Consider the following 14,254-nt stretch of genomic DNA (forward strand, 5'->3'; position numbering starts at 1 on the left):
AGGTTTTCACCACACTCATTTAAAAAAATTACTTCATGCTACCTAGTCTAAATCTGCCCTCTTTTTGTTTAAAGCCATTACCTCTTGTCTTGCTAAACAGGCCCTGCTAAAAAGTTTGTCCCCATCTTTTCTGTAGGCTCCCTTTAAGTACTGAAGGCCGCTATAAGGTCCCCCCGGAGCCTTCTCTTCTCCAGGCTGAATAACCCCAGCTCTGTCAGTCTGTCTTCACAGGAGAGGTGCTCCAGCCCTCTGATCATCTTCGTGGCCCTCCGCTGGGCCTGTTCCAACAGATCCATGTCCTTCCTGTGTTGAGGACTCCAGAGCTGGACACACTACTCCAGGTGGGGTCTCACAAGGGCAGAGTAGAGGGGCAGAATCACTTCCCACGACCTGCTGGTCACACTTATTTTGATGCAGCCCAGGATGCAGTTGGCTTTCTGGGCTCCCAGTGCACATTGCCAGCTCATGTTGAACTTCTCATCCGTGAGCATTCCCAAGTCCTTCTGCTCCAGCCATTCTCCACCCAACCTGTATTTGTGCCTGGGATTGCCATGTCCCAGGTGCAGGACCCTGCACTTGGCTTGGTTGAACTTCATGTGATTTACACGAACCCACCTCTCAAGCCTGTCCAGGTCCCTCTGGATGACATCCCTTCCCTCCAGCATGTTGACTGTGCCACCAAGATTGGTGTTGTCAGCAAACTTACTGAGGGTGCACTCCATTCCACTGTCCATGTCGCAGACAAAGATGTTAAATAGCACTGATCATCTCTCAGAAGTGATGGTTGCTCCTGATGGTTGCACCTCCCAGGGGCGATGGGTGACCCCCCCCAGATGGCTCCCAGGAAGGGTGGGCCCTCCCCCAGACCCCCTCCCCAGCAGCCTGCCCCAGTGTCTGGAGTGGACACTGCACCCTGGGTGCCAGTGGGCTTGTGGGCACCCCGAGAAGGGGCTGACTCCCCCCAGCAGCCCCCAAGCGCAGCGTCCCCAGCCCAGCCTGCTCTGCACCCTTGAGTTAATATTTGCAGAACAGCCAGCGCCACGCGGTATCAGTCCTGCCTGAAACGGGTTTATGGAGTACCAGCTTAGCTGTGTTAACTCACTGGCCATTGTTCTCCATGTCATTAGACATACACTACAAACCTGCCACTTCAACCAAAAATGCCTTTTTCTTTTTATGTATTAGTTGTGTTTGCATGGTTAATTATTATTTGATCTGTGGAGCTCACAATGAAAATTCATGATTCCTTAGGACTCCGCAGTTACTTTTTGGATGGCCAGCTGCGTTCAAAAGTCCCTTGCTCCGGCCCATGCACATTTTTGCTGGGTTTTCCTGCTTCAGGCAGTGGCGCTTGCAGAATTGCTGCAGACATGAGCACAACATGCTGTAGAGCCCTGCTAGGGAAATTGAGGCAAGACAGGAAGATAACAGGAGACATAAGAACATTTTGAGCTCCTCTTCTCCAGAGCCACTGTTCTGATGGAGAGTCCCTGCCCTGCAGGAACTGCCCTCAGCACCAGGAGCCACTCAGACAGGTCCCCAAACGTCACCGTGTCACTACGTGTAGGCTGGGTCACTGGATGGGAGCCCATCATGTAGAAAGGATTATTCCTGTGCGGTGATTACATGGTACAAGAGCAGCCGCTGCCCATGCAATCACCAGCAAAATTAGTGTAAACACAGAGTTAAAACACTCTCTGATACGAGTCGGCACCACTTAGTTTTCAACACAGGTTTTTGGCTGATTCTGAATCCCTGTGGCTGATAACCGACAACTCGGCGTCGATCTCTACGGCACACATTTTCCTTCACTTGCACCTGGGCTAAATGTGGGACAGTTAGACCTGGCTCGGGTTTGAATGACTGCCTGGGGACAGGGGCTTCAAAACCAAGCCCCTCCACCAGCGCCCACCCCTGCCAGCACGGCAGCCACGGGCTTTTGTAGCTCAGTAGCACAAGGAGCTGAGCGTTTGGTTTTGCTGCAGAAATAGCAGCGTACAGAGCAGGTCATGAAGAGCAGATGAAGCAAGTTGCTAAAGACAATATTGCTACATATACAAAGCTTACTAAGTGAACCCTTTTGTCCTAACCTAAACAAACCTCTCATTTTCTCATTCCACATCTAAGTAGGTGACTTGGTTCGACAATAACATCTCTAGCTGCAATAAGAAATATACCTGTACGGGATCAGAAAGACGTGCTTTTGTTTTGAAACCTGTTCCATGTAGGTGCAGGGAACAACTTAAAAACGCTCTGAAAATATAACCAACCTTTATGCAACGAACAGCAGCAAAACTGCTCACCTTCAAATGCCTCCCGAGCTTTAGGGATGCTCAGCTCTGGTGCTTCCACCCCGACAAAATTGGACCAAAGCAAAGATTGGAACCAAACTTCTATAGCTCTAGGGATTTTGAGCATAAGGCTTTGCCACAACCTCTTGCACTTTCTTACATTACAGTTCGTAACACAATGATAACAAAGCAACGGCATGGATGCAGATGTTCCAGCTGTGTGTGGGTGCGAGGCCGTTTCTGCGGCAAGCAGGCTGATGGGGAGCCGACCTGCAGGACATCACGGTGCTCTGTGCTGGACACAGCTGCCCATCAGCTCCAGCCTGGGTCTGGGGGTACCAACAAACTGCACTGCTCTCTGGCAACCGTTGGGAAATGTGCACTGCTGCCTGCTGGTAAAATGTCCACAACACAGCTGGTCATCTCACCAAAATGAAGACTGAGCCTAAATTTGAACTCCTCTTCGTGCAGCACAGAGTGTGGTAACCAGAAAAAAAAAAAAATCACTCTAAATGGGATTGGGGATATTTTGCTGCCATGGACTTATTTTATTACCCAGTTTGTGACTTCTTGCTCAGGCACTCGCTTGAAAATAACCGAGTAAGCAGCCCTCAATCATTTCGTCGTCTTCCAGAATGATAATTAATAAAGAGATCTGCAGCCTTACTGCAGTCTATCCTTTACTTGTGTTTGAAAAATATGGTTTGTCTGATGGCTTTCAGCTCAGTTACCTGTGATTCACAACAAAAAAGATGCATATTGAGTAGCAATTAAAAATAGCTACTGCTACCAGGAAGCCTGGAGGGACCAGGCAAGAGGAGGGCTGGTAGGGTTTTTTTTTTCTTCCTTTACATAAAAAGCTGAGATTTTATTGTTTGGAGAAAGCACGTTTTGTTTTGGAGAAAGAGACCAGTCTGTGACATTGTAGTACTGGTAGCACAACATATTAACAAGTAGCGCAACTTACCTTTGCTGCATTTGTTTGCAAGGGCTTTCTAAAAGTTTCTGAAATTAGAAGCACTGTAGCCCATGATGAGTACAGATGGCAGAATGACAGGATAAGCTGCATAAATGGGCTCCCACAAAATCAGAAGCAGAATTACATCTAAAATAGTACAGCATGAAAGAATTTCTGGCACAGATCTGATTCCTTTTAATCTTAAAAGATTTTTATTATTTAAAAACTTATGCTGTATAATTTTTCTTTTCATTTTTTTCCCCATGGCTTACTGGTGGAGGCTCTGAGAAGCTCAGAAAGTAGTGCATGACTTTCAAATAAACAAAATGAAATCCTGGGAACACTGTCACTGCCTTCTACAGAGATAGACCCTATCATTATCTGGAGCTTTATCTTATTTGAGTAAATATTTAAACATCTTTTCTTCAAGATAAAAAGTGTATGCTAAGTATTGCTTTTTAATGTCAAGCCAGATCACTCAGGGCATCTTGCTCATGAGAGACCTGTATGTTCATGTCCTTCAAAACTGCATTTGTTTCTTATTCAAATACCCAGCCCTGGATCTCTGTCTTTGGAGGAAAGCTCACAAGGACATGAGAAATCCCTGTTAGGGCAAACCTTTACTGGGGCTGGCACTGAACCCTCCAAGAGCTACGTGTGGATCTGAACCATGTTTCTGGGCCTTCTCCACTGAAAAAGAAAATGGAAAAGGGAAGCACTTATAAAAATGGAAAAAGCAATCAAAAGGAGCGCCCTAAAATGAAACCCAGGACTGAATGTCATGGGACAAAAATATCCATGAACAAACCCTACTCTGAATCACAAGTTAAAGACAACAGATGTTGCATTTCCTTATCCAAAACTAGCTTGTGTCCATGACCAGCAATGGAAGGGGCTCGGGTGGGCAACTTGCTCCAGAGTAGGCAACGATGTGGCTACAGCATCCCAAGTTTCTAAACTAGCCGAAAAAAATTAAGGAATGAGAATGGAGCTTGTGGTGCTTTGTTGCTCTACAAAAAGAACAGGCTCAGGCCAGCATAGGGGCTGGAAACCTTCCCATCTCCTCCCTGCAGGGCTCGGGAGCTTCCAGGAGGATCTGAAGTGATCCTTGTGTCTGGATGCAGAAGACACACAGCGGTTGCCAGTTCCAGCTAAATTTCACTGTGAATCTTGGAGCTCGTTTGGCTCTAACACAGCTTGGAAACCCCAGTCTACAACTCTCTGTTCACTGGATGTGGAAAAAAAAAGTGCATCAGATCAGCCTGTGCGCTGGCACCGAAGACTTTCCCTCGGCGAGCCAGATGTGTGCAAGAGTCCCCGGTGCCAGGGAAGCAAACAATGTTTCTCCATATTTCTGGCACAGTGGGACCAATTGTTGTGACAGCGCTTTCCAATAAGAAAGGCCAGAACTCACCAGACAACACATACTTTTGGTCTGGTTTGGTTTCATACAGAGCTGAAGCACGATGCTACTCAGGCCTGTTGATTCAGTGGTGGTCTTTATTCAGTGACAGTAGAGTTTCCAAGCAGGGGACTGAATCAGTGGTTTCCTTCCCCTCTAGTGCATTGGGCAACCTCCATCCATCCCAGGGACCGAGATTTTCCATGCGTGTAATGCAGTTGATCAACTGAGGAGCATCAGGTGACTGGAAGGCTGCACACATCTTCAAGATCAAGACATATTGACACTTGGCTCTTTGAGGAAGAAATGAGAGTTGACCAACTGAGGAGCATCAGGTGACTAGAAGGCTGCACACATCTTCAAGACATATTGACACTTGGCTCTTTGAGGAAGAAATGAGCCCAAGTCAAAACGTTTGCCCTTTCTGGCTTCGTTATGCAGAAACTATGGGGACACAGATGGCAGCTACTTGCAGGAATCAGTAGCACATCCCTGAGGAGCTTTGTCATCCAAGGTACAAGTGTGCCTAGTTTCAGTTTTGACTTTATCTCCACCAAATCTGCACAGGCCTCTGTGAAAAGCCCTCACCAACTCCAGCAGGGAAACCTTAGCAGTGACTCCATCTGGTCCCGATAAACCTTGATCAAAGGATTGCGAGATGAAGGCAGGGATGCTCCGAATAAGATTATACAACTGTAAAAGCTCAGCTTTTACAGCATAATTAGGATGTCAGCATAATTAGGACGTAAGTAGTGACAAAGTTCAGTGACCCCAGTAATGTCAGTGGGAGCCTTGGCAAAGGCCTTGACACACCAAAGGCTTTCCAGGCTTTCTTGTTCCTTCCTTCCACCCCCGGGAGCTGCTGACAAGCTGCAAGAGTCAATGGCCACCCCAGCAGAGACACCCCAAGAAAGGGGTGGCCAGGGGTGCTTGGTGCTCGCTCCCTTTCTGAGCGGGCCATGGAACTGTCTAAACCAAACATCAGCTCCAGACTAAACGATTTGTTTTAGGACATACTTTTTCCCTGAGATTTATTTTTGGCACGTGACTTCAAAGCTTGACGGGCCTGAGCTGCAAGGTCAGGAGCTGGAGGCAGTGGTCCTTCCTGTCCCAGAGGACGGAGACCTCGCACATGGTTGAGGCTCAGCTCAGTGTTCCAGTGTACGCTTCTTTCAACAGCTCCCCCTCCTTGAGATGGAAGAAATTGTAAACCACCCGATGTTTTTTCCCTCTGTGCCTTTTGCATCTTTGCTCCACTGCAAAGGTGCCACAGCTTGGAAGAACACTGGGGAGAGGGCAGCCCACTGCCTGCAAGCTCTTCTCCAAGTGTAGAACAGACCGTATTCATAACAAGTAATGATATCTATAGATCTCCTCGATTTATGTACAAGTAAGATTTGCAATTCAGGTTTTTTAGATTAACGTTTTCACTCTTCAGGGGGATGCATGCAGTAATGCACTTTAATGCAAGTTTTTTGGAGCACTTTTATGGCTCCACCAACCCAGCTGGAAAACTGCATAGAAAGCAGCAGTAAATTTTAACTGAAAACACTGGCTACTATGAGAAAATTGATGGCCCATGTTAAAATATCTTCTAAATAACTTCTAAAATATCTACTTTGCAATATTTAGGATGAATATCTAAGTGAGATATAATAAATGCACCTATAAAAAAGGTGGCGTGTTTTATTGCGTACTTGCTGACCCAACATTTCCATGTGCAAACGGCACAGTCTAGAGTCCACTGAAATCAAAGGAAACTGATTTTGTAAGGTTTAAGGTTATTTTTTTTAAAAGCCCTGTATAAATCCTTTGTTAGATATACAGCTGGACTAGGGGGTTAAGTAGACAGAACAGTAAATTGCAATAAGAATCTTAAAAGAAACCAAAGGCTGATCCTGAAAGAGACAGTGAAATTTGGGTATTCTGAAAACCTCTGATCAGTTGCTGCTTAGACCACCTCCAAAGTCTGACATTGGTTCATTTTTTTGTTTGGTTTTCAAAGGAAGCAAGATATGCAATCATATCATTTTCCTTTCTGTTCTCATCCCTCCTCCTTCCCCATCTACTCCCTGTGGATAATTTTCCTGCTTGCCTACAACGACGACCAATTTCAGCCAAACCCAGCGGAAAGCTTGGAAAATTCAAATTTCCCACAAGTTTTTTAAGATCAGGAGCTGGTTAGAGGATAGAAAACCCCATCAGTTCCTGCCTTGTGAGAGGCAGAGACCTGACATTCAGCAACCAGTCTTTGAAGTGCCAGCTCTTGACTACCTCTGCCCAGGGAGGGTCCCACCTGAGAGAGCACCATTTATTAGTTCAAGGAACAAGGAAGCAAAAGGACTCTTGAGCTTGTGGTGGGAATGGAGGTGAAGTCATAGGGACGGGGAAGGGGAAAAGAGGAAATCATTACCCATGTGAAGTCAGAGGGGGCATAGGGACACAGGGGACAGGTGTTAGGGCAACAGTCCCACTTTGTTAGTTGTTTTGCTCACAAAACAACTTATTTACTTCAAGTACCCACTGTCCTGCTTCTACATGTGCACTGGTCTGGGTAGGGCCAGCATTCAGCTTTGCTGCCCTGCAGGGCCCTGAGCACAGAAGGCCTATTGCAGGCCAGCACAGCCCGAAGCTCTGGGATCTTCCAGGAAGCAAGAAAATGGGTTTGAATCCTCTCAGGTGGTAAAAAGAACCAAACCCAGCTCTTCCCTGGTGTGAGTCAGTGCACTGAGCTTGTGGAGAAAAAGGTCTCCACCACACCCTCTGTGCTTCACCAGGAGGGACTGTCTCAAAACACGTTGAGAGGCAATGCATGAAGTGCTTGCATCCAGCTGGATTCCAAGCTCTGAGTCTTGTCCTGAGCCTGGGGAATGCCTCAAGCCACAGGAGCCTTCAAGGAGATCAGACTTTAAACTCAGCCTCTGTCTTGAACATTTTCCTCTTAGCTATTTACGGCCAGCTCCTTGCTCAGGTGGTTACGCTCAGGCAGTTCACAGTTTGCCTCATGAGCTTTCATTGATCCTTCCAAGGTGTTTCACAGTAGTGCCAGGGTGGAGAGGAGCTGACCCTCACCAGCGGACTCTGCAGTGTCTCCAAGGACTCATTTCACTCATACCTGCAGGTGACCCTCAGGCTTCCACCATTACATTTTTTTTCTCTTCAGTTTTTGGGTTGTAACAACTGATACAACTTCAGTCACAATGGGTGAGTGATAAGAAAGGTTATGCTGATAGGTGACTGAGAAAGGCTGTGCATGTTCTATAATATATTACATGCTTGTAACTAGAAGCCAGATTGACCGACTCGATTAGCTGCAAACATTTCTTTTGCTCTTTGTTTCCAGCAGGTTAAACAGAGGTTGCCATCTTTCTGTTCTAGGAAAATTGTCAACCAGCAGGTTGGCTTCTTTTTCTGGTTCTGGCAGTTAAAGTTTTGCAAAGCCTCTCCCGAGTTTTGCTAACTGAGGGAGCTCATGAGAGAGCCATGGTCCCAGGACAAACCTTCTGCTGGTTTTCCAGAGAAGCTCCCTGTATATGTTCATCACCAAGTTTATGGATGACCAAGTGGGTCACAGTATGTAGTGACCTGAAATAAACTGAGTGCTCATCACATTGATTGCCTGAGAAGCTAAAGAAACAATACTAAATGCCAGCGTGGTGAGGTCCCAGGTTTTGGGCTCTATGTTCTGGAGGCTGTTGGAAAATCCCAGACCTGAATGCAGCTCTGGCAGCCTGCACCCTGCAGAGGTGAGCACAGCCCACAGGGATTTTTATGGTTGCTCAGAGGGCTTTTTGGAAGGAAAAGACTGTCTGCTCTGGAGATCAGACAGTCCAACCCAGCTGGAGACAGCTGCCCAGGGCTGTATCTGGTCAGGTTTTGAGTATCTCCAAGGATGGAGACTGCACAACCTCTCTGGGCAACCCGCCGCACTGTTCAACCACCCTCACAGTAGGGAAAATTTTTCTTATGTAATTTCTTGTTTGTGCCCATTGCCTCCATGTCTTTCACTGGGCACCCCTGAGAGAAGTCTGGCTCCATCGTATTTACCCTCCTTGGTCCCATCAGGAATTTGTACACATGGATGAGAACCCCTCAAGCCTTCTCCAGATGGATCCACCCCAGCTCTCCCAGCCTCTCCTCGCAGTGAGGTCTCCCTCCGGTGAGGTCTCCCACCGTGTGCTTCACCCTTCCTGCCGCTGCCCTCGCTGCACCCACACCTCTCACCGCATCAGCGACGTGAAGCCACTTAGACAAGTTTTCCAGATAATAAATGGAGGAATTGAGTCTGCTTTATGAGAATGGTGACTTCATGGAGGCATCTGGACTGCTGTTAGGAGAGCCACTTACTTCACAAGGAATAAATGAAAAGGGAAACTCATGGCATCTGCTTTGGATGGACGTTCTTGGAAGCTAATTTGATTTTGTGTGCAGGTCCCTCAGGCTGTTCAAAGCTAGGCCAGAGAGCCCGGCTTTTTCTACAGTAAACAGAGGAGATGACTCAAAATGTGCTTCAAACCAGAAATTACTCTGAAGATCAAATAAGCAATGATATTTTAGAGAGTTAAGATGGGGAAACCGAGCAAGATTTTATACCAGTTTTCAAAACAAAAGATAAAACCAAACTCCATTGTCAGGCATTTAGGCTACAAGTTTATAATAGGTATTGCACCCACAGCCAATAAGATCCTATCTCAAAATACTTCTGAGATAAGAAAGGTTAGTCTTTGAGGCTACAGAATATACTGGAAACAAGTTGGAAGGAAACGCAGATCCACAACAATTTTTTTTTCAATTACTGGCAGAATTGCTGGTTATTTCTCTTGCACAGAGCAACTGAGATATCTGCTTGCTCCTGTTGTACAGTTCTGCCAGGGTACTGTTCTTCACGAGTCTTGGAGGCTTTAACCAATAAGAGTTCCCTTTCACTGGGGTTTAGTAAATCCCTTGGAGAAAACACCTGATATTTTAGCCTAACTGCTATATTGGACTAGTATCCAAATGGCAGCAACAAGGGTGTTTTCATTTTATCTTTTTTTTTTTTTTTAATGCTATCTCCAGTCTCCTGTTTTCTCTTGTAAATGAACAGGAAAAAAGGAAGAGAATCACAGTGACAAGAGGATACAGCCCTCTACCGAGCCGTGGCAGCACTGCCCACAAAGCATCGGCCAAAACCAGCTGCTTCATGACTCTGCAGAGCACCGTTATTCTGCTGCCGGCTGTGGTTCAGTATTTGTTACTTAAAAAGGACCCCCAAAATACCTTGTTTAAACTTGGCTGTGTTTCAAAAACTTGATAATTCCTGGAATTTCCATGTAAGTTTCAAGGAGCGGTACTGGAAAAATGTCGTTACAGATGCATATTCCATCTCCTTTCCAGAGAAAATCAATTAAGTGCTGAAACTACTAAAAAAGTTGCAACAGCTGAGATTGATCCGATGGTACAGAGACCAAGTTCTCTGTACAAATGACACAAACACTTACAGAAAATCCTTCAGGTCATAGTAGAGCATTTTCCCACCTGTGATTTGCATAATCGGAGAGGAATGAGAAAGTTATTACTAATACCTTGACCTCTAAAATTTTCCATCGTAAAAGCAATTTATGTATCAGCTTTATCTTAGGGGTGTGTGTGTAACAACAAACCAATACCCAGTAACAGGTAAAACTAATGGCAGGTAAAAGGAGCTGCAGTAGAGGATGAGGAAGGCGTCACCAAGAGGGGAGGTTTTTTTTTCTCTTTGTTCCTTCCCAGCACTTTAAATTACCAACGTCTCCTGCCAGCCCGGACTTTGCCCAGAACAAACTATTTCATGGGTGTAAGAGTTAGCGGGCGTTTTACGATGTGAAATACATCCATAATATTGTACTGTGGTAACACAAAATAAGGCTGGCTAGGAAGCTCTATTGATTTTATACTGAAGTCAGCAGGAAAGGAGGAGGACGGCGGGAAACTGCAGCCAAGGCCCCATGGTCTATTGAATAACCAAGGTGATGGGGTTCCTGTAGCCCTGTGCGGTGGCAGAGCCATACAGACGGTCACTGAAGGGCCAGCTGATAACCCCAGCAGCTGCTGCCCCTTCTTTAATCAGGAGCTCACAGATCCCTGGCAGCAGCAGGGCAGATTTTCCTCTCGCTGCTCTACCAACAGGGCATCTCATCTCCAAAGGCCCATAAGGTAGAGAAGATTAATCATCGAGTCCTCTCAGACCTCTCTGGGCGATGCCACCACTGGCAGATTCCAGCCAAGTAGGAGATTTCTTTCCCCAGCCCCGTGATCAACTCTACTTTATAAAGTAAACCATCTCCAAGCACTCTTTTGCTCTGAGCACTGTGCTGCGATGACCACCCCTCTACCAGGCTTCTTCTCTTCTACCTAAAGAGTGCACAGCTCAATGCTTTGCCCTGAGGGAAACAAATACAGAGGATGCTTCCCCTATACCGATTAGATGAAGAGCTCATCTCACTGAAGTATTTTGCCCTCACTGTGTTTAACAAGTGACTACTGCACTGACTCATAAACCCTCTTTGCCACCAAATAGACCGTAATATCCACTTTAGTCCTGTAAGATGACTACAGGAAATACTCCTATAAAAATCTGTTTGCCTTGGAGAAAACTAAGTGAACTAAATTAAGAAGGATGGGGCTTCATGTCTCATGAAATACACTCGGGTGATATATCTGTTGCTTTCAAGATTTAAAAAATCTTTTTAGTTTAGGAAAAATAATCTGAAAAATTAGAGTCTGCTTTCAGAGCTCATCCTAAATAACTATCTTGCTCTTGAGTCTAACTCTTGGGTTTGTGACATCCCAGTTATTCAGTGTCTAAACGAGGTTCAATCCCATTCTCCTCCGCTGACCTCTGGGGAAACAGGCTGCCCCGCTCCCGCCTTGGGCCAGTTGGAGTCACAAGAAACGCAGCTGGCACCAATTTTGCAGCTACGTAAAGCCAACACAATTCCTTCTTTATTCATGCAGTGTTAGTACGAGCTGGCACGCTCCAAAACCAAATAAAAAAAGCAAGTTAATCTGAATCTCGACATGCCGGCCACTCAAGTCTAAATCGCTTTCTGCAGAGGTAGAACAAAAGCTTTGGTTTATTTGCTACACATTTCCTGTGAAACATTTCAGCTCCGTTTGCAAACACCAGCTCTGTCATGGTCTCAGGAGAGTCAAAGCTGGCTGTGGAATACAACGAGCCACTGCACTTTCAGCGCCGAAGAGCACAGGTTTTATCGTGTTGTGCAATACCTTGTTAAGGATACTTTTTTCTTTTCTGAGCTGAGCCTCACGTGCTGGTTAGGTTCCTAAAGCACCTGTGATGCTCCTGCAGGGGCACACCTGAGGCTCTGGGCCAGCCTGGCCAGGTGTGGGCTCCACAGCAAGACACATCCTGAAGTGGGAACCCCAAAACAGCACTAGGATGCCAGCAGTAAAGCGCTGGCTCATCTCCGGATTAAAAATCTCTCAGTTTGCTCACAAAATCAGACATGCAAAATTTAAGAGCAGCTTCACCAAAGGAATTTCAAGGCATTAGCTATGAATACATCTGCTTTGTACTAAAATGCCTATTAGACAGGTTGACACAGAGGAAACACACAGAAATAAAAGCCAAGCAATACAGTATCGCAATTACCGTCTCAGTTCTTCCCTAATGACAGATTCATAGCTATTAGGGCCAGAATGGGCGACTACAACCATTTTGTCTAACTTTTCATTAAGGAATTTGGGAATCCTAGAAGAGACTGGGATCAGCCACTATTCAGAAAGGATTAAAACAATTTAGGGAAAAAAAAAAAAAGGGCAAAAAAAGCAAGATCCGTCTTGCAACCTGCAAAGCATATCCCTATGCTGCAGGCACTTGTAGGTTCATTTGTGCGCTCTAATTTCAAAAACTAAACTAGTGCCTTCAAAGCAGACACTACGGGTTTCTCCACGTCACTGTCTAAAATAAATTGTATGCTGTACAAGTGAAAAATGTAACTAACTTCAGAGACTCACCAGTTTGGCTACACTGCACCAAGCTCAGAATGTTAACAGCAGAGTATTTCTTACTAAGCCCTGAAGTCAAAGCTCAAATTGCATAATAAATTTGTTTTCCCACTGAACTCCTGGCGAAAGCAACAACCATCCACAAACACAAGTGCTTCCTTATAGCCCGGCTGTGCTGCCCGGGACCAAGCTGCAGAGAAACGGTCAGGTTTCAGCGCTTCACGCTGCGACACTCACCGAGATGTGACATCAGGATGGTGCCGTTGCCTTTGTCCGCCGCGTTGTAGATCACGGCTGCCGTTGCACCCCTTCTGGCGGCCACCTTAATTTTTTCAGCAAAAGTGCAATTGCCTCGTTCAATCAGTGCGATCCACTGCGGCGCTGTGACGGTGAACTGGGTGTTTGCATCGCAGGCTTGACGATTAGCAGATTTAGGAATGCCCACGAGCCCTGAAGCACTAAGTAGAGGAGAATTTGCTCCATACTGGCCACATTCGCAGTGCTCGGACACAGTGCTGTTAGTGGCGCTGTTGAAATAGAATAAACTTACAGAGGCTCTCACAGAAAACGCCTCTGTGGTCTCAAATAAAATACTAACAGTCTCCAGGAGGCAGAAAAAAATGAATTTATCCGCCTGCTTCATTGCTTATTCAGATAAGCTCAAAATGTAGATGTCTGCAGGTCTTTTCAGCTGGTGGTGCTTGCCGTTAGCCCAGAGCCTACTGAGGAGTTTGAAATTTCAGTTCCACAAGGAACTTGACACCACCCAGGTAAAGTGCTCACGGTGTCAGTGACCTTTCCTGGCGTGGGGGCTGGGAGGGTACAAGTGACACACCTGCTGACTGTGCAGGTATTAATGACATGCACGTTGAAGGACCTGCCAGTCATTGTCAGCTCTAACTTTTGCTCCACAAAGCATGATTCTCCCTCTCCTCCTCTCACCCCCATTACTGCACAAATTCCAGCTTTGATGATCCTTCCTAAGAGATCGCTCAAGCTCCTATTTCAACCCCAGTGCCACTTTGGAGGACAGGGTCATCTTTCCTTCAGGGATGTAAGCTCAGGGTTCTCACTTCACAGTGCAATCTGTGATGCAAATGATCTTGTTAAAAGTGAAGTGAGGGAAATAGTAAAAAAATGCACCCATCTTGTGGGCTAAGATAACCAAGTCATTCCCCACATTTCACCTTTCAGATTCTTTCATCTACTCTCTCAGGTCCAGTTTGTTCTGGGGTTTGCAATTATCTGTTTTTAACGCAAGAGAAGTAGAATCACCTAAACCGATCACAGAAGCAAATTACCTCTTTCAGCTCCTTTTCACTCTCTAGCTGACTTTCAAGATTTACACTGAGATGTCTGAATAATTATCACACAACTCTCCATTTCCGGATATAGATTCTTTCTCTGAATTCTGTCAGTGTTATATTCCATACCAATTAGTAGCATCAACTCTTACTTGCTTATATTAGAGCAGAAAAATGAAAAACTTTCTAATGTTAGAACTCTGTAGTCCATAATGAAAATAAAGGACAAACTGTAAAGTCATCAAGACCTTTTTCCAGTTTTTTCTACAAAAGTCATGCTGCGCAGTCTTGAAAGCCAGGAGAAGCTGCA

At 45.8% G+C, this 14,254-nt stretch overlaps 1 protein-coding gene across 1 annotated transcript in view; it reads right to left on the reverse strand.

The window, feature by feature from the left end:
- RNF128 (ring finger protein 128, E3 ubiquitin protein ligase) overlaps positions 1 to 13,298 on the reverse strand; it is a 48,814-nt gene extending 35,516 nt beyond the window's left edge. Inside the window, exon 1 of the mRNA XM_014955372.1 lies at positions 12,878 to 13,298. Coding sequence (XP_014810858.1) covers positions 12,878 to 13,283 — 406 coding nt within the window. The 5' untranslated portion in view covers positions 13,284 to 13,298. The remainder of the gene's footprint in view (positions 1 to 12,877) is intronic.
- Between the last annotated feature and the right edge of the window lie 956 nt (positions 13,299 to 14,254).

The sequence above is a fragment of the Calidris pugnax genome, unplaced genomic scaffold (assembly GCF_001431845.1).
Source record: "Calidris pugnax isolate Ruff unplaced genomic scaffold, ASM143184v1 scaffold38, whole genome shotgun sequence".
Classification (NCBI taxonomy): Eukaryota; Metazoa; Chordata; class Aves; order Charadriiformes; family Scolopacidae; genus Calidris; species Calidris pugnax.